General features: G+C 42.9%; 1 protein-coding gene across 2 annotated transcripts in view; it reads left to right on the top strand.

Moving 5' to 3' along the window:
* The window catches only part of OSBPL1A (oxysterol binding protein like 1A), a 244562-nt gene that overhangs the window by 153382 nt on the left and 71872 nt on the right, over positions 1-19308 (top strand). For both annotated transcript variants that reach the window (XM_004702913.3, XM_045296123.1), the window contains 2 exons: positions 240-402; positions 18545-18704. In XM_004702913.3, the coding sequence (XP_004702970.1) occupies positions 240-402; positions 18545-18704 (323 nt within the window). The remainder of the gene's footprint in view (positions 1-239; positions 403-18544; positions 18705-19308) is intronic.

Genomic DNA, 19308 nt, shown 5'->3' with positions numbered 1-19308 from the left:
AGTTGTTTGTTCGGTCTTAATCTATTTTCATTAGCCAGAGCTGTTGTGAGAAAGGCCCCCTGGGAAGCGCAGAATCAGTTTAGTAATTCAGCTCATTCATCCAAGTATATATAACACAACTGTCTGTATGTCTGATGTTGCAGTTGAACTGGGTCAAAAGCAAATCCTCCTCACCTCCTAACGAGCAGGTCTGAGTCGCATCATGCTGAAGTCTTTTTTGTACGTTTGTTCTCTTCCAGGTGAGGAATTTTAAATTGGAACAAGAACAAGAAAAAACCAAAATTTTGTCTGAAGCCCTGGAGACTCTGGCCACTGAGCACCATGAACTAGAGCAGTCTCTGGTTGGAGGATCGCCGCCTCTCAGTGTCCTGAGCGAGGACGAGTTCTATGATGCTCTGTCAGGTAATTCTGCAGCCCCTCAGCCTGGGATGTTGATCATTTAAAGACCACACCTAAGTGTACTCTGAGGTGGGTGTCACCTGGGTTTCTGGGAATAAACAGATAGAAATGGGTCAGCACAGTTCCCAAACTACCCACTTTTTGTGTCATGAAAGATGTGAACTGCAGGTCTTGTCACTAAGTCTGCCCAGACTGAAGGCTTAGGCGATGCTAGGATTGGAGTGCTGTTGAAACAACACACTCTGTGTTATTCCTTTGTTTAGTTCATTTATCCGTTTATTGAATACCTCCTGTTGCTAGGTGCCATTACACATGCTACGGGAAGAGAGGTGGACATTTCCTGCCCTCAGCGGGGTCTTAGAGTCAAGGGTACAGATGCGTAAGGCTGGGTTAGGCGGCGTCATCTGCTGAGTGCCGCAGTAGAGGTGCCCACAGCGAAGCAGAGGGGAGGAAGTGCGTGCGGAGCTTTGTCTCCAGGCCTGGCTGCCTGGAGGGCGTCATGCCTCCAACACTGGCCTCAGCAAGGCCCTGCTCTTCCTCAGTCTCAGGTTCTCCACCTTTCAAACTGGCCTAGAGGGTCCATTTCAAGGTTTCTGTGAGGATTGTATGAGTTGATATGTTTAAATCGTACTTAGAATCCGGCCTGGTGTGTCTTGAGTCAGTGGGAGCCCAGTACGGAGAGGTGAGAGCACGGGGGCAGTGCGGAGGAGGGACTGCTAAGTAGCCATGACCTCTTAGGAGTCACTGTCACAATTTCTGAGGCAGGTGTGGGCAGCGGGTGGGGCAGGGAGTGTGGAGAGGTGTGGTTACAGGGCGTTGAGATGGAGAAATGTCTTTCATGGGTGGAAATGAAAAGCGTATATAACAGGTGAATAGATACCTAGTTTTGGGGTTTTCGGAAAGCCTGATCCTTGGAAGCAGGAAACCTAGGTGGCTATGAAGTGGAAATTCACAGTAGAAAAGTATAGAGAGATATCCCAGTGACAGTAGGAGAAATAAGAGTTTAGATTAGATTAAGGAAGATCCAGAAGATAGCATGGCAGTATTCCCGAAAAAAGTAACAACAACAACCACCACACTCAGTGCCGCTGAGTTGATTCCAACTCCCAGTGACCCGATAGGACAGAACGGCACTGCCCTCGCAACCCGCACAGGAGTAGCAAGCCTCATCTTCCTCCCTTGGCATGGCTATTGGTATTGGAGGGTACTACAGCGTAACCCACTGTGCCACCAGGCTCAGGGACAATGGTGTTAGTGGGGAGTGAACTTACAGAGAAGTGAGCTCTCATCATATAAAGACCAACAAAAAGAGCGAACAGGAACATGATTAGTGGAAGTCTGATATCAATACAAAAGGGAAATACATATTTTGAATTACAGGAGTTTGGAAAAAGAGACATGGGTACAGTGAGGATGGTGTTGTCCATTAAAGAGGGCATTTGGGAAGTGAGTGACTGCCCATATTGGGGAGAGCAAGTAGAGGTGGAATTTGAAAGTGGCAGAAGACAAGCAAGGTAAAGGAAGGGCTTGCATGTGAGTGCCCGGGGAAGAGAGGGAAGCGGGTGACATTTAACATGGCTGGCAACTATTGAATGCCAGAAACGTGCCAGGTCTCGTAGAGTTCCTTCTGCTGTGGGCATGCCAAAACAGAAAGCCACTAGAGGGATTATGGGATTAAGGGAGGACTCAGCCAAGCAAAAAATACTGGTTATCAAAGAGCCCAAGTACTTCAGCTGCCTCTGTTTCATCCAGTTATAAATGTCAAGACATGTATGAATAGGTATGCATCCATTTCTCTATGTCTATTTGGCCAAAGAAAACATGTTTGTTATAAAAAATCAATATAAAACTACATAGATTGTATACTGAAAGTCTCCTTTCTCTACTTGTCCTAATCACACACTCTACATAAGAGGTCCTTGTTAACCAATAGCCTGATATTCTCTTCCAGAATTAAAAAATATATATATTTGCATGTATACATGCGTGTAGGCATATAGATTTATTTTTCTTTCAACTATGAATGGGAGCAGTGATACAGTTATTCAATATATGCTTTTTTATTGATAAAACAAATCTATCAGTACCATGACTCCCGCACATTCTGCCTCAGGGTTGAGCAGTAGTCCATGATTTGGTGGTACCAAAGTGTTCTTCATTTTCTTGTGGATAGATATTTAGCAGCTGCTGGCATCGTTCTGCTTCTTAGTGGTATTTTCATGCTCGTCTTCCATTGTCTCCTCTGGGAGGAGGAGCTATAAAGAACTCTGGTACCTAGATCAGGATTGGCAAGTAGGCTTCATCGCAAGTGCCAGTTTAGATAGATCTGCAGTGCCTGTTGCTCTGTGGACTACTGAGTTGGAAGGTGTCTGAGTCTGTGCCCAGGTGCTGAAGCGATTGCTGAGGTCTCCTGTGGATGTAAGAACAAAGGCATTGTGTGGCCTCGCTCTGCCCTGCACGGTTCACCTGGGTTCGATTTGATGTGCCTGAACTTTGTACATAACTCTCTGTGTCCATTTCTGCTGTTTCTGGCACTAAATCTTGAGGATCCTCTGGTACAAATTGGAAACTGTCCTAAAATTAAGAGTCAAAAGTCCTAGGTTCAAATATTGACCTTGCTGATGACCTAGCCACATCATTTATTTGAGTTAAGAAAAGCCAGCTCTCCTTTTGAAAGTAATCATCTTCTCACAAGAATCCTTGCCTATCAACCTCCAGTCTTCCTGCCTCTTTTCTTCCTGCTGCCAAAGAAGGAACGGGCCTCCGGTCCTCCACATTTGCACTGCCTCCTGCCTCCGCTTATCTACCAAGGCCTTTGCTTAGTCCCTGCAGTGTCTGACCTCCATTTCGCGTAGAATTTGTAGTATGAATTCCTGTTGCTGCTCAAAAAAAACCACACATGCTGAAAGGCTGACACGTTACAGCCTTGTTCTCATACCATTCTGGGGATTCCGATCAAGGCCTCGGCAGGGCTGTACTTCCAGAAACTCTCAGAGAGCTTTGTCCAGCTTATAGAGGTCACCAGCAGCCCTGGACTCCATTTTCCCATCTTCAAAGTCAGTGAAATAACTTCTTCCAGTCTTATTTATCCTGATCCCCCTGACCCTTTCTCATAAGGATGCTTTTGATTAAATTAGGCTCACCTAGGTAACCTAAGATAATCCCTAAGATCTTTAATTTAATGACAAAAATCCCCTTTGTCATGTAAGATGGCAAACGTATTTATAGGTCCCAGGATTAGGAAATGGGCATCTTAGGGAACCATTAGTCTGGCTACCATAATGCTCAAATTTGTGTCTCCACCTCAGTCCTCTGGTTAGAGATTTATATAGCCCCCTGCCAGCTGCACATATGGAAAAAAAATCAGTCCTTGGTTTTCCTTCCAAACCCTCTTCCAGACTTTTCTGTGCTGCCACTCTTGTCTGTCTTCTAAAGCCAGCAGCTCACAGTAGCCCAGACCAAGGCCTGTCAGTTCCACCTTCAACCGCATCTTCACTCCATCCACAAGGAGGGCTTCGCATGTGGAAAACTGAATTGAAAGCCGATGGGTTTTTTGAAAACCCCCTCATATGTCCTGTTCCTATAGTGTGGTGGCCAGGAAGGCAAAGACCAGGGACGGAAGGCTGTGGATCAATCATAACTCTTCTGTGCCTTGTCTCTTCATCTACAAACGGAGAATAAGGGCTATCTCGGGGACTAAAGGGATGCATGTGGTGTATGGAAAACAGTGCCTGGCAGACCAGGGCTGAGGAATGTGAGAAGCCTCCTTCTCATCATCTGTGCTCCACCCTGTTCAGCAGTAACTTCTTACCTGGACTGTGCTTTCACTCCATCCCACGTGTTAATCAACATTCTGTAGACCACCCACAGTGAGACTCCACTGCCGAAACCTTCCCATAACTCCTCAACATCGTGAGCTACAGCCTGCCTGTCTCTTCAAACTCGTCCTCTCCCGAGGCCGCCTTCATGTGCTGCGCCCTCCCTACCTGACCTTTCTCCTGTGCTCAAATGCAGCAGTGATGTATTGGGCAATTTGATAAAAAGTTAAACACAAGCACAAAACATAGGCAAACTTGTATCCTAATTTTAGTTGACTACTCAGAATAATAGATTCCATCAAACCGAGTCCAATATCGAGAGAGTATGAAAAAAAGATGTTAAAGTTAACTGAATGTTAAAGTTATCTAAATGTTAAAGTTACCTAAAGTTATTTAAATGTTAAATTTATCTAAATTCTTTAACTTTTAAATGGTTGTTTATAACTTGTCTTAATTCCTTTAAATTAAAAGAATAATTTTATTTATTTAGATCTAAATTTCCTATTTCCATGATCATATCTTTTTATCATGATTTGCCATTTTAGTTGTACAGATCATTAGCATCAGTGGAAATGGGAATAATACGGTGCAGCAGAGTCAGCATTGCGGAGCCAGTGCAGTCGAATGCTGTGTCCAAGCCCATGATATCTCTAGAGAAAGTTATTTTTGCCAGTATACTCAGTGAAAAATTTTGGAAAAAAATGCCACAAAGCAAACACATTTCTTTCAAACTTGTTGAATTTCATTATGTGAAATTATTTCAAAGGAGATAAATTAATGAAACCAAGCATTTTGCTGTGAGTGTGTGTCTGTGTGTGTTTAAAGAATGAAAAGATGTAGAGTGAAATTTTGGATGCAGCTATAAGCTAACGTTTCATGGAAGAAGGGCTAAACATTTCTGAGTCTTTGAGCAAATGGAAGCAAAGAGACTAAGGAGTAATTGAAACCTTACTGATTCTGTAGAGAAACTTCAAAGTAAAAGCAAAGAACTACCCAGAAGGAGCCATTATATATTCCTACCATGTTCTACCTAGCATTTTCACCTGTGTTTTACACTGCCTTCTCCCACCAAAGCCCTCAACCACCACTATCTATCTGCTTGATTCCCCTACCACCGCCCTTCCCCCTTAAGCTGAATGAATAATTTCTTCTGGTTTCCTTCAGCCTATAGGCTTTAAGATCACTCTAGAAGTTGGTATAGGCTCAATGACAGTGGGTTTGGCTTTTTTGGATTTGTTTGTTTGTTTGTTTGTCTGGGCTGTAGCCCTTTCATTGTAATGTACTTGTCTCTCTATCATGAAAGGGGCTATATTCCTGAAGTGTTTAGACCAGCGGTCCCCTTTGGGGACCGAAGACCCTTTAACAGGGGTCGCCCAATTCATAACTGTAGCAAAGTTACAGTGATGAAGTAGCAATGAAAATAATTTCATGGTTGCGGGCAGGGTCACCACAACATGAGGAACTGTATTAAAGGATCACGGCATGAGGAAGGTTGAGAACCACTGGCTTAGACCCTAACAGGAGCTAGTGTCTCTTGTTGAATACGTGACAGGTACAGATTGTTAAATATTTGGCATTGATATTCCTGTGCTCCCCAAAATTACATTGGTATTCAACCAGGATCATAGGCTAATCTGTAATACATCCAGATTCCCTACCGTCTGTATATACCACTTTGAATTCTATGGGAGTGGAGGGCTGGGTAATAAAGGAGGGAGCAAGGATTAGAAAGTACTAACATATAAAACTGACTCTAGAAGTATTTGCCTTCAAGTTGATGCTGTAGGCCTGGCTCTTAGGGACGGTGGGGCAGATGAAAGAAAAATAAAAGTACATAATTTGGTCACTTTCTGAAAATCCATAGACTCACTCTGGAAGCATTTCTTACCAGGCTTTCTTTAGTCTGCGGCTGAGATAGCAAGTTCATGGGAATGATTGTCCTTTGACGACTGTGATTCAGGAGAGTGTTGTGCTTCTGTTCATTTTTCCTTTTGGAAACATGTAGAAATCAACTGCTCCAGAAAAGCTTCCCTGCCCGGTTTCCCTCTCAGTGCCATTTCTGTTGAAATGTGCATGCATCCTACATAAAAATCAGCAATGTGGACTGCAACGCCACCAGACAGTTCTGTCCCGAGATTAAGCCCAGTTTCAGCATTCTCAGCAGTTGTAAGAGTAGGCGCTCATGTTCCTTTCATCAAAAACTGTAAAACTGAAGGTAATACGAAGATGGTGGCTTGTCTGGAGGAGTACCAGAAGCTGTCATGACATCTGGTACACAGGCTAAGCCACCCATGGCATGCCAGGTCAGGGTTGGCCAACGGTAATAGCATCTGTCCTGACATTTTACAGCTATACTCTATAGCATTTGACTAATAGACTTGGTGAGAACTCACAAGTGCAAGAAGAGCCATTTAGTAAGACTCGGTTCTTCATACTCCCAATGCCAGTAGTCTTGCTTTCTGTGTATTTCTCATAGCTGCCCACCCTGTCTTTTCTGTACTCTGGACCAATCTAGTAGCTAGTAATCTCACCTATTTCTGTATTCATAGCAAATGTGTGTCTATCATTCCTTTTATTTGACAGTTCACTATAGTCTGCCTGTAGCCATTTATCCTCTGATATTTGTTTTATTATGTCACTGAGAAAGCTCTCATTTTTCACTACCTAAGACAACAACATCTCTGTATGTGCCCCCATCTCTCTTGCTTCCTCTAAAGAGGTTGACTGTTTGGTCTAATTGGGGCCAGTCCCTATCTCCTCTGACCTATATGAGAACATCACATAGAATTCCTTGTTTTTCCCAGATTATTGTCTGTGTCCCCTAGATTATTATCATCAGCATATTGTAATCTTTTAAAAATAGCTTATGTGAAAAGTCCCTCTGATCCCATATCATGTTTGTTTCCCATCATTCTTTCTAGAGCTCCCTGCATTTGAATTTTAGCCCTACCATTCTGCTGAAGTTGCTCTTGGCTTAGATCACTGTGTCCTGCTTCTTGGATTGGTGTTGAGTCCTGTCAATCATTAAGACAGTAACGCCCAATAGGAACTTTGCATCCCTAGCAGCTCTCTTTATCGGGGCACACTGGGGATTGTCCTGTGCTGTGGACGGGGTTGATCCAGGTCATGATTGGCCAGCTGAGAATTTGCTGTTCCGCTGGGTCTTCTTGTGTGGGCTCTGCCCTTTAATTTTCCCTACCGGTGTTCAACTCACTACTCTTCCTTCCTTGGAGAGTCAGGCTCCAGGGTTTTCCTCTGAGCCTGTGTATTTCACATCATTGTTGCAGAGGGTCGGTATACTTACTGCATCTGTGCAGGCCGCTATCACTTACCAGTAGGGCAAGCACCTCAGACTCCATGTGATCAGAAGAGGACCTGCCATCCTTTCCCGATTCCTTCTATATTCCCTGTCTTGGTTAATATTGTCATCAACTACCCACTGTGAAAACGAGAGGTGTGCAATTCATGTTATTCATTCTTCTTGGTTTCCCATTTCTAGGGAGCAAATCTTTCCTTTCTACCCCTGTATTCACCACCAGTGCCTTCCTCATGAGTTTCCCACTCCTATTCTTCATCTCCAGCTCTACTTTTCATATTTACCAGGTGACTTGGGTTAAACATGTCTCTCCACTCTCTAGGCATGTCCATGTCTTAATCCCTGGAACTTGTAAATGTTACCTTGGTTTGGGAAGAAAAATAAAAACGCACTTTGTGGATGTGATTAACTTAAGGCTTCTGATATGAGAAGATCATCATGGTTTTCCCACTAAATCAAGCCCAATGCACTGCCGTCGAGTTGATTCTAACACCGAGTGGCCCTGTAGAAGGTTCCCAAGGTTTACCCATGTGCGGCCTCAATGTCAGCACAAGCAATCTGGTGAGAGAAAGGCAGGGGAGATTAGACAGGCACACAGACAAGACGGCTGAGATAAGTGGCACACCCATAAGCCCAGAGATGCGCCTGGCTGTCAGAACCCAGGAGAGGCAAGGAGCGATCGGCCCTCAACCTCAGGAGGGAGGATGGTTCTGCCAGCCTGCCCTGATTTTGGATTCTAGTCTCTAGAATTGAGGGAACAAATTTATCTTGTCTTATGTCACCAACTTTGTGGTAAGGAACCCTTGGGGGCACAGGGAAATAATTGCTGGACCTCGGACTGAAAAGGTTAGAGGTTCGAACCCACCAGCCCCTCTTCTGGAGAAGGAGAAGGCAGAGTCCCAGGTCTTTTCTCCTGTGCAGCAGCTGGGTGGGCTCAAACTGCCATGCTTCTGGTTGGCAGCCAGTGCTTAACCATTGCCCACCAGGGCTCACTTCAGAAAGGTTTGCAGCCTCAGAAACCTTACATGGGAGCAGCTCTATGAATCAGAATCCACGACACACGATAACAGACTGCTGCAAACTTGTCCCACAGAACACGAGTGAGTTCCAGCCCCCCGAAAAGCGCTTCACCACTGCGCCACCATGACTCCTTACAGAGGCCACAGGACATGGATGCGTCAGCATTATCTGTAAAAGCTAAAGCTTCTCTTACCAATCTCTGGCCAAACTACTTGTGACTCAGTGATGCCCCATTATGTACTGGTTAAAGCCCAGCTCTTTCCTCTGACCTACTTTGAAGCCTTCTATTCTGGTGACGGCATTCCCCCACTCCGACCCCATCCCGTGGCTCTGCTCCTCAACTATGCCAAAAATGGTTGGACACACCTTGTTCTTTCAGACCTTGGGCTATTGACTCTTCCCTTAAGGTCCAGTGTCCTAGTTCCCTGCTTTAAACCCTATGTCATCTTTCACAATACAGCTCCAGTGTCATCTCTGCTTGACACTTACCCCACGCTTTTAAGGAGTTCCTCTGCCCACTCTTTCCCTGTGGATCATCCTGTATTCACGTGTGCGTATTTCACAGGTGCAACCTTGAATGCATAGCTCATGAGTCTTTGAAACCTGCTTCTGCAACTAGCGCATTACCAAGCATATGGTAGTTTACTTGATAAACAATCATTTATTACAGGGAAGTCGAACTAAAATGCTTTCTGTTATAATTGGATTATTTTATCTTTATTGTTAGAATTATTTTCTTTGTAAAGAGTGTGTATGTGTGAACTTCCTGTGGGGGGTGGGGTGGGGTGGGGTGGGGTGGTGGTGTGATGGAGAAAAGATAACAGCAAGACAAAATGGGAAGCTCTGGGTTTTGTAGCCCAAAGCCCGGGACGGGTGACCCGGGACGGGTGACTCCCAGCAGCCTGCACGTTGTAGTTTGCATCTTTCCCCATCTGCAGTTTTGTGCACAGATTTTGCAAGTCTTAGCAAGCACAGTAGGTTTAGCCATTTGATGATAAGCCAGTCATCTCAAGAAATTGTCAAAAGGAACACTGTTCCAATGGACTGATTTTGACCTTGAGCGTCATTGAGAGAGGATGTGTCTAAAATGTTTCTGATTCTTGCAGTCTGTTGCCAAGATTCTGTTTCAAGCATGAACCACTTCTATTGGAGCAGTGTTTGGCAGCCCCCTTGGGATTCATCCTTGTTTCCAGTTGACAGTATGTTTTAAATGCCGTCCTTGACATTTACTGTCTTTGTGCTCTTCATATTGGCCTCCTGTTTAGGAGTTGAAGCAAAATTTATTTTTTACGTATTTATTTATTTAGTGGAAGCAATTTGAATTTAAGACGAAACAGAAAATTGGCACTGATCTTTTAACCTGTGCCTTGGATTACTTTGGACATTTTTAGATTTTGTCCAGTGAATGGGAAGCCATAAACAATAAAGGTATTCAACTGAGTATGTTCACCTCCTGGTCTTTTCCTGTTACCCTAAGTAATAGGATGAAGGGTTATTTGGACATTACCCACACTTCTCCCACATTTTCTCCTTGCAATTAGTGCTTTCTAAACTAGGGAAATAGAATATATATGTGTATGTATTTAGTTAATTAATTATAGAAACCCTTAAACAGAACATAGGCTGAAACAGAGACCATAATTCAATTGGAGCATCACCAGTACCCAGTACAGATGCCAATGGAATCCACTGACTCACAGCCATCAGTTCACCAACTCCACCCATTGCCATTGAGTCTGTTGTAAATGGGCGAGATCAACCACACCACTCTATTAATAATTCGGGCCTTTAGTAAACAGCTGAACTGAGAGTAGGTGAGCACCTGGAAACCTCTTGATCCAGAACAAAGAAAGTTCAACATAGGAGTAGATTGCCTCAAGGAGACGGATACTCCAGCCATTACATTCTTAACAGGTTGGCAGGGTAGTGGGGTTGGGGGGCAGAGGGCAGCTGCAGATGCTGAATCAAAGTCTTTCTACTAGTGTACACTTCTTGCTAACTGGGCGGACCGGGTTTGGAGACATCCCAAGAGAGTCGAGGTCTTGCTGGGAGAGGGAGGAGGAGAAGGGGCCCAACTGCTAGTAGGGGTTCAAGGCAGCTTGAAACAAGGTGCAGTTCCTCATGTTCACCTCGGCGACTGCAGAGCCGATTCCAGATCATATGGTGTGCATTGTAGACAGTAGCGAGCAAAGAAAATCACCAGAAGATCATGAACGGAGGCAGATCGCTTGATCACACGGGTGGCACTAGAGAAACAAGGAAAGGGTCATGATTGGGATGTGCACGTAATTAATTGCAAGTTCATAAAGGTTTCTGGATTGGCTGTTTGGGATACTTTATTAAGGACCTGCCCCGATGACTTCATTGTATAAGAAAGACGTGCCCAAGCACGTTCTGTAGTTCTTTGTGTGAGCACATTTCTATATGCCAGTTCTTCCACCCTCAACCACATTCTTCCTGAGGGCAAACTGCCTCTCCTGGGCTTGCTCAGACTTGTCTAAGCAGGGCCACACTGTTGGTTTCTTGAAGGCCAGTGCTTATTGGGGAAATAAAGAATTCAAATGGGTCTCAAATTATGTCAGAATTCAAAATGGAAGTTAGATGTAAGCTGCAGCCTTCCACACCAAGTGCTTTTAGATTTTTAGGCTCTAATATACTTCATAGGCTTGTTTTTAAAAGTCACATTTTAAAAATGCATATCCAGATAACTTAGCAGGATTGTTGGCATGTTTATATTATATACGTCATAACTTCTTCTTTCAGTTTTTAATTCTTAGGAAAATTTCACAAATCAAAACTGAACAACCTCCTCACTTGTAACAGAACAGAGTGCATGGTCTTTTTAATGTTTACGTCATATTGACCCAGGAGATCCCATCGACTGCCATGCTGCATGAATGAAGAGGCTCAGATTGTGTATAATCTGAAATGTGTTTAAATTGTTCATTAAAAATCTGGCCCACTAAAAATGTATCACATTAAAATAATTTCCATTGCTTTTTAAGCCATTGTTGGTTGGTTGGTACATTCAAGTTGGGTCTGACTCGTAGCCACTGTATGTGTAATGGACACATCACTGCCTGGTCCTGCCCAGCCTCACAGTGGTTCTTCTGTCCGAGCCCATTGCTGCAGCCTCTGTGTCAGTCCCTCTTGTTGAGGCTCTTCCTCTTCGTCGCCGCTCCTCTACTTTACCAAGCACGATGTCCCGGTCCAGGAACTTCTCTCTCCCGATAGTATGTCCTGAGTACATGAGCCAAAGTCTCTCCCTCCTTGCCTCTAAGAGCATTCTGGCTGGACTTCTTGCAGCACAAATCTGTTTGTTCTTTTGTCAGTCCATGGTTCTTTTAGTATTCTTCGCCAATACCATAATTCAACATATCGATTTTACTTCAGTCTTCTTTATTCAATGCATATGAGACAATTGAAAATACCCTTGCGTGGGTCAGGCACACCTTCACCCTCAAAGTAACACCCCTGCTTTTCAACACTAAAGAGGTCTTGTGCTGCCGATTTACGCAATGAAATGTGGCATTTACCTCCTCACTGCTGCTTCCATGAGCCTTGATTGCGAATCCAAGCAAACAAAATCTGACAGTTTCAATCTTTTCTCCATTTGTCATAATGTTACCTGTTGCTCCAGTTTTAGGATCATTATTTCCTTTACATTCAGGTGTAATTCTTGTTTTTTATTATTAAATGCTTTTACTGGGGGCTCTTACATCTCTTATCACAATCCATGCATTCACCCAGTGTGTCAGACACATTTGCACTTATGCCGCCATCATCATCTTCAAAGCATTCTCTTCCCACTGGAGCCCCTGGTCTGTGGTAATTCTTATTGACGGCTGCACGCCTTGATCCTGATCAGCACGTGCTTCAAGTCCTACTCACTTTCAGCAAGCAGAGTTGTAGCTATTAAAACTACTGTTTTAATTGAGAAATAATCAGTAAAGATTCTGTTTACCTTACATGATTGTCTGTAGGCTAGAACATGTATCTTATACATTGTACTTACCTAGTTTTCAAAGTTTTATTCCAACGTTTTTGCTATGTAATTATCAATTAAGTCACCCAAATCATTCTGGAACTAGATAGGAGTGAACAAACTCATAAAACAGTGCATGCTCTATTCTATTTCTCATTGGTGTTTAGTGCTATCTAAACACCTATCTGCCCATGAGAACTTCAACATAGTCGTAATACTGTATACTTTTCACCAAGGAATTGCTGTGTTGTCCAATAGCTTGGAATGATAAATAAAGCAAGGCCTATTTGATAGTTATATGCGTATTTGTGAGCACCACAGAAGAACGGCAGAGAAACTTGAGTTATCACCCTAGAGACACTGAGATTGATCACTGATTTATCATTGCAGGGAAATGACTTCGATGGGTAGGCTTTGACGTTGGCCATTAAACCTCCCTAACTTCTATGGCCTGGTTGCTATTTAGTTCATCATGTTTGAGTTTAAATGTATCCAGAGCTATGGTTCCCCAGGAGATATGAAAAGTGGTTTGACTCATGGTAGAAAAGTATGTGGTCTATTAAGGATGATTCTCAGTTACCACCAAAGAAAGTCCAAGCTATTTCACATCGACAGACAGTCTCTGGATAATAAAAGGGTTCTGCTCTTAAATCTATCTTTAAGTTAAATTTGTACATAAATCAGATTGGTTATGGACAATTTGCATCTAATATTAGTCAAATGTTTATTTTAATACATAATATATATGAAGGGGTTTCAGAAAGTTTGTGGAAAATTCCATTATCTTTTCAATTTATCCATGAACCTTTGAAGCCCCCTCATAATGTATCTTTCTATGCATAAAAAAACCAAATACTTCTGAATACAATAAAGTATCTTTATGTAATAAGAGAGTAATGACCATTTTTAATGTGTTATAAAGTAGCACCCAAGTGTATTTATATTGCATGTACCTAAAATCCCTAATATAATGGGCTCTATGGGGATTGGTTTATAGCTATGGGTTGTACTAAATCAGATGCTCAGAACCTGAGACTTCTTGTCTATATTTTAGATGTCTTTCTGCTCTTAGCACTAGCCATAGTTGAGATAATGTTTTGTTTATTTATTTGAGTTTTAAGTAACTGGTTGTTTTTCTCTTATAGACACAGTAAGTCATAATTGAACATATTTCCTTCTTTGCTACTGATGTTAGTAAGCTCAGAGACAAATGTATGAGTCTAGCAAGTGTACAGAAGCTCATGGGATGTGTGGGGAGACAGCTTCAGTCACAGGCTGATTCTCCCCTTGTCCCACTGCCTCACTTTGATTTACAAGCACCCTGTGCAGTCAGCTTCATAACTAGCTCACAACCTCCTTTCCACTTTACTTAATCCCCAAAATAGGAATTTTTTTCAAAGCTATGCATTTAAATTTTTTTACAAAGCAACCTTATCACCTTCAAAGTCCTCTCCGTTACACTTACAAATCTGTGACTCCATTCTTGAAGACACTTTTCAAACTCATCTGTTTGGATGGCTGACAGCAATTCCCTTGTTTTGTTGTTGTTGTTGTTTTCTTAACCTTTTCTATGTTGCCAAATCACTGTCCATTCACATTCCTCTTCATTCACAGAAACAAAAAGAAGTTTCATGGAGCAAGGTCAGGTGAGTCAGGTGTGTGGGGCAAGAGAGGCATGTTTTTTGTTCTTGTTGTTTGTTTTTTGCCAAAAACTGGCACACTGAGATAGTTGCGTGAGCAGGTGCATTGTGGTGGCAAAACCAGTCCCCTATCTGCCACAAATCAGACCCTTTTTGTTGCACTCTATTAAGCAATCTTTTCAGAACCTCTAAATAGAAAGGACTACGAGTCTACATTTTTATCCATTTGGTAAGTTGACGGATGTTTAGAAACAAGGTTTGTCATCAATCAACATTTTACCTCTTTTGAAACGACAAAACCACTGGTACATTTGAGTTTTTTCCACAGCACTGTCCTTCTAAGCTGTATTCAACATCAAAACAGTTTCTGCAGCATTTTTCCCCAGCAGGAAACAAAATTTCACAGCCACAAGCCATTCCTTTAAATCGACTATCACACACACAAAAAACCCCCGAGGTTTGAGCAAAACTGGTTTTACGGAAAAAAAATCACTGTGAGCAGAGAGAACCTTCCCAGGCCACTCCGCTGGGAACACTAACAGAGAGCCTAGCAGGACAAATGAAAGCTCCTCCCAGTGGAGCTTTGTTCTGGTTTATTGGGGGGGGGTACCCCCTCCTATGTTTTCCATGACCATCTGACAGAATACTTCCTTCCACCTGGCATTCCTTCATCCTGCTCTCGTTACCAGCAGTCATTCCTCCAGCTGGCCTCATAGACAGAGTGCTCAGCTTAGTCATCACCTCACCCACAATCCTCCTGACTCCCTGCCCTGCACCTGGCCCTTTGCTGTGAATCACTGCCGCCATTCCGACTGCTGGTAGCATATCCAGAAAAATTCACTGGACTCATTTGTTCAGAAGACGGAAACTTTAGTGCAGTGGTGGCACAGTGGTTAAGCACTCTGCAGCTAGCGTAAAGTTCATTGGTTTGAACCCACCACCGTGAGAGAAAGATCTAGTAGTCTGCCACCAGACAGACTTATAGCCTTGGAAACCCTATGGGGCAGTTCTACCAGCCAATAAAGTTGCCATGAGTTGGAATAGACTGGATGACAATGTTTGTTTTGTTTTTTAGTGCCTGGAAACATAAATACATGATAAAGGAAGGAGGAACAAATGAAGTGGTGTGAGATAGAGTCGATGAGTCAGAATAGGAACCAGAAGGTGACCATTGGACTTAGCAATGTGGAAGCCATTGGTGACCTTTGTCAGGAGCAGGGTAGAAATAGCTTGATCATACTGGAGGGAAATGCAGTGGTGGGGAGCAGGGTTGAGAATCATCAGAATGGAGGTGAGGTGGAAGACTGTAGGGAAAGGGTGCAGCAGAGACATGGACCAGAAGAGGCAAAGAGAGAGAGTCAAGTACCCAATGATAGGACAAGTCTGAGTACTGCTATCACATGGTGTGCCCTAGGGCAAACACAGGGCCTGTCCCAGAACAGAAACACACGCCCATTGTCAGAGTCCATTACGACTCCTAGTGAGCCTCTAGAGGGTTTCTGAGGCTACAGCTCTTTATGGGACCAGAGAGCGTCTCTGTTCTCCTTCTGAGTAGCTGGTGGGTTTGAGTCACCAACCTTGCAATTAGCAGGACAACCCTTACCCAGCAGGACCCCGGCATCCTGAAACTGTCTGATACAGATGAAGGCAGTAGATCTCGGAGCAAGTATTCAGTATCTGGAAATCTTATTTTGGGGAAAACCTGCCTCTTTCATATAAGCTCCTACTGCCTTTATCTCTTATTTAGGATCCAGTGTCCACTGCTTTTATTTCTATGTTTTGCTTTAGATGGCCAAGTCCCTGCCCTATGATTTTTAACTCTTACAGCCAACTCGGAACCCTGTGCACAAACATGTGAGGGGTTTGGTGTCACTGCTTTTTGGGTTTTGTGATTCTCTAGCTTATAAGCTTATCATCATGCATTACACACAATTCTAACAAAGACAAGCACTTTGTTTCATCCAAATTTATAAATACTTAATTTTTTTTTCTTATTAACCAAATTAGACAAGTGGAACTCACCACCCCAAGAGCACTGTTGTCTTCTGTTCAGGTTTCAATGCCTCTCCTTCTACTCACGACTCTCCTCTCTGCCTTGAACAGCATTGTCATTGTTCTGAGATTTACCTTTCAGCACCATGTCATCCATGCACTCTTTCCTGACCTCCATCTGCCCAGCCCCTTTTTGCCTCGTGGTGCCCTTAACCAGGCATATCATTCTATTGAACCCATTTGCTCATACAAGGAAACTTCAAAACATTTGTGGGAAAATCCATTGTCTTTAAATTCCATTTTTCCACAACCTTTTTAAAGTCCCGTCATATGTCTGCATATTTGAGCCAATGGATGAAAATTCGGCCTATATCTTGGTTTTAAAATAGTATCTTGATTTTTAATTTAGCATTATATCAAAAGCATTTTTCTATTTGTTAAATTGTTTTGAGGATATAATTTTAATAACTACATATTTCATTGATTGGGTGACTGTATCCATTATTGGCTATTCAGATTGTGATTTGTTTGTTTTTCAGTAAAAGTTTATGACTATCTGTCAAAAACGACATTGAAAATGTCTCTAAATGATTATTTTTTTTAAATAGTTGCTTATTTATGGTAGGACTACAGCACAACAAAGCTACATTTTCAGGAATTCAATTAAAATTAGTTTACAGAAAATAAAATTGAATAACTTTACTAGCATTGAAAATCTTTCTGCATATAACCTACATTATTAAGAGTACCGAGAATTCAGAGTTCAAAGTTTCTTGTTCAACCTCCACTTATACCTCTCTATCAATTGCTCTTCCAAATCAACCTCATGTGATAAAATATAAGGTTCCATAATTTGGGTGGAATTATAGAATACAGAGGGGTGGGGAGAAAGTACTAAACATTTAAAATTTCATGAACAGTTTAGAGATATATGAAGAATATTCAAAGAACCATGGAAATGTATATTATTTTTAAAATTACACATGGATTTCAAAATTTTTTACAACAAACAAACTTGGCCTGACTTCCCCAGCCATGAGCATTTATGTTCTAAGGTCCCTGTAACAACTACTGCTGACCAAGGGCTAACAGTGCAAGGTCAGGGTGTTGGAGGTGAACCCTTGAGGGAAAATGTGCCATGAACTTTGTGAAATCACCTGGGACTAAGCAAAATGCCAATACATGTATTTGGTGTGGAAATAAGCTTTTGTATAGGTGCGGATGCTCTCCCGAGAGCTGAGTATATAGTCATTTGATTAAGATGGGTGTTATCTCAACTTTACATTTTAATAAAAACATAGGCACCGTCCTAAGCTTTATGATTTATAGTTTGGAGACTGAATAATATTGCTTTGAATTGAAATATAGACAGCTTTGCACAAGGAGTCAGAAACCTTGGTTCAAATTCTAGTCCAGCCAGCTCCCAAGCTATGAGACCATTGACATAGTACCCCAGGGTCCTGCCTTCCTTCACTAAAGCATCCTTGCAGATTGAACTGCAATGAAGAAGGTGTAAGTGCCTGAAAACTAGAATGCAGCTTATAAACATAAATTGTCTCATTGTTCCTAAGTGAGCAGATAGCTCCACCCTGAATGCAGCCCATTGGGAGCATGGCATTTTCATCCTAAAAATGCCTGCCCACTATTTAAATAGTATATGGATACTCTGGGGAGCCCTGGGAACCTAGTAGTTATGCATTGGGCTCTTAACTGCCAGGTCAGAGGTTCAAAACCACCAGCCAGGAGAAAGTAGGAAGGCAGGACTTCTACTCCCCTAGTGAAATGCACATGGGCGTTCTCCCCTGCCCTGCAGGGTCGTTGAGGCAGAATTAGCTCCAGAGCAGTGGATTTGAGAGGGTTTGGGTTTTTTTTAATTTATACTTTGGGTTTCAATGTACATATTTTAATTATTTCATACCATATAATGTGTTCTGAAATTAACTCTGCTTTTGTGTCTACAGTATAGAGTGCAATGTTAACGTCCCCAAAGCTTGGCTGCTATAGTTTGTCATCTGTTTTATAAAATTTGAATTTAAAGAAAGTAAATACTTAGAGAAGGGAGATAAAATTAGAAATCTGTGGGGGGAAACACTGGATACCATTTCTTAGGGAGTTGGATAACTCTGAAAGTCTTTTAAATACATAACACCTGTTTAATTGTAAGTTTCTGTAAACGTATCTGTTTCATAAATCCACCGTAGCCGCCTTGGTGTGCGTTCTCTAAAATCCCTGAGGAGGTAGTTAACGGATGGCTGTTGGAAGACAAAGTGGACTGCTTAAGTTTCCGAGCCTGGTGCCTGAAGGGAGCTATCCATTGTTACCAAAGCCGGGCTCTGGCGTCCACGTCATTAACCATGGACCTGCTTTGCCGCAGATTCCGAGTCAGAACAATCCCTGAGTCGCCTGGAAGTGGTGAGGGCGCGCCCGCTGGAAGAGGAAGGAGGAGAGCCCTCGAAGGGCAGAAAAGCCAGGATGTCTGAGGGCACAGACTGTGGCGGTGGAGACGCCCTCTCCAATGGTGTCAAAAAGCACAGGTAGGCCACCTCTCCCCATTACTCACTGCTCTCTTTTGATCAGAAAGCCGCTTGTGTTCCTGAAGAGAGTGTTTTACCTTCCTATTTTTCTCTGTGTGGGTTATCTCTATTGCCACAGCTCATCAAAGAATTGATTGAACCTAAGTGTTTTCCCTTTGGTCCACGGCAGACGAGAACCTCCTTCGGAACGCCCGGAAGCAGGAAGGGAACATTGTCCGAGCGACCAGGGTTTTAAGGAGCGTACATGCCTTTGGTCGGCTTGTTCCCCGGGCTCTTCCGAGCTGTTTGTCCAAATGGGTGCTGGGTTCGTTTTTGCATCATACATGTTTTATGACTCTGCCTCCCAATGCTATTTTCGTTTCTGGTCATTTGATCTTCTTGTTCATTTTATTAAGAATGAATGGTAATATTGCCAACCTGTTGACACAACGTTGTTAAATTGAAACAAAGATGTTTCATACAACCCAGGTCCTGCAAAATAGGCCTGTTTTGTGGTGTCTGATAACCTTAGCATGTTCTTCTTCCCTTGGTTGGCTCATCCTAGAGATTGTCCTAGATTCATGAGACGTAACAGACACCACGGCTCTCCGGTGTCAGCACAAAC

The sequence above is a fragment of the Echinops telfairi genome, unplaced genomic scaffold, assembly GCF_000313985.2.
Source record: "Echinops telfairi isolate 266 unplaced genomic scaffold, ASM31398v2 ScPeMD7_7400;HRSCAF=8409, whole genome shotgun sequence".
NCBI classification, from domain to species: Eukaryota; Metazoa; Chordata; class Mammalia; order Afrosoricida; family Tenrecidae; genus Echinops; species Echinops telfairi.
The sequence above is the reverse complement of the archived record's forward strand: the minus strand, read 5'-3'. Positions and strand labels throughout refer to the sequence as shown.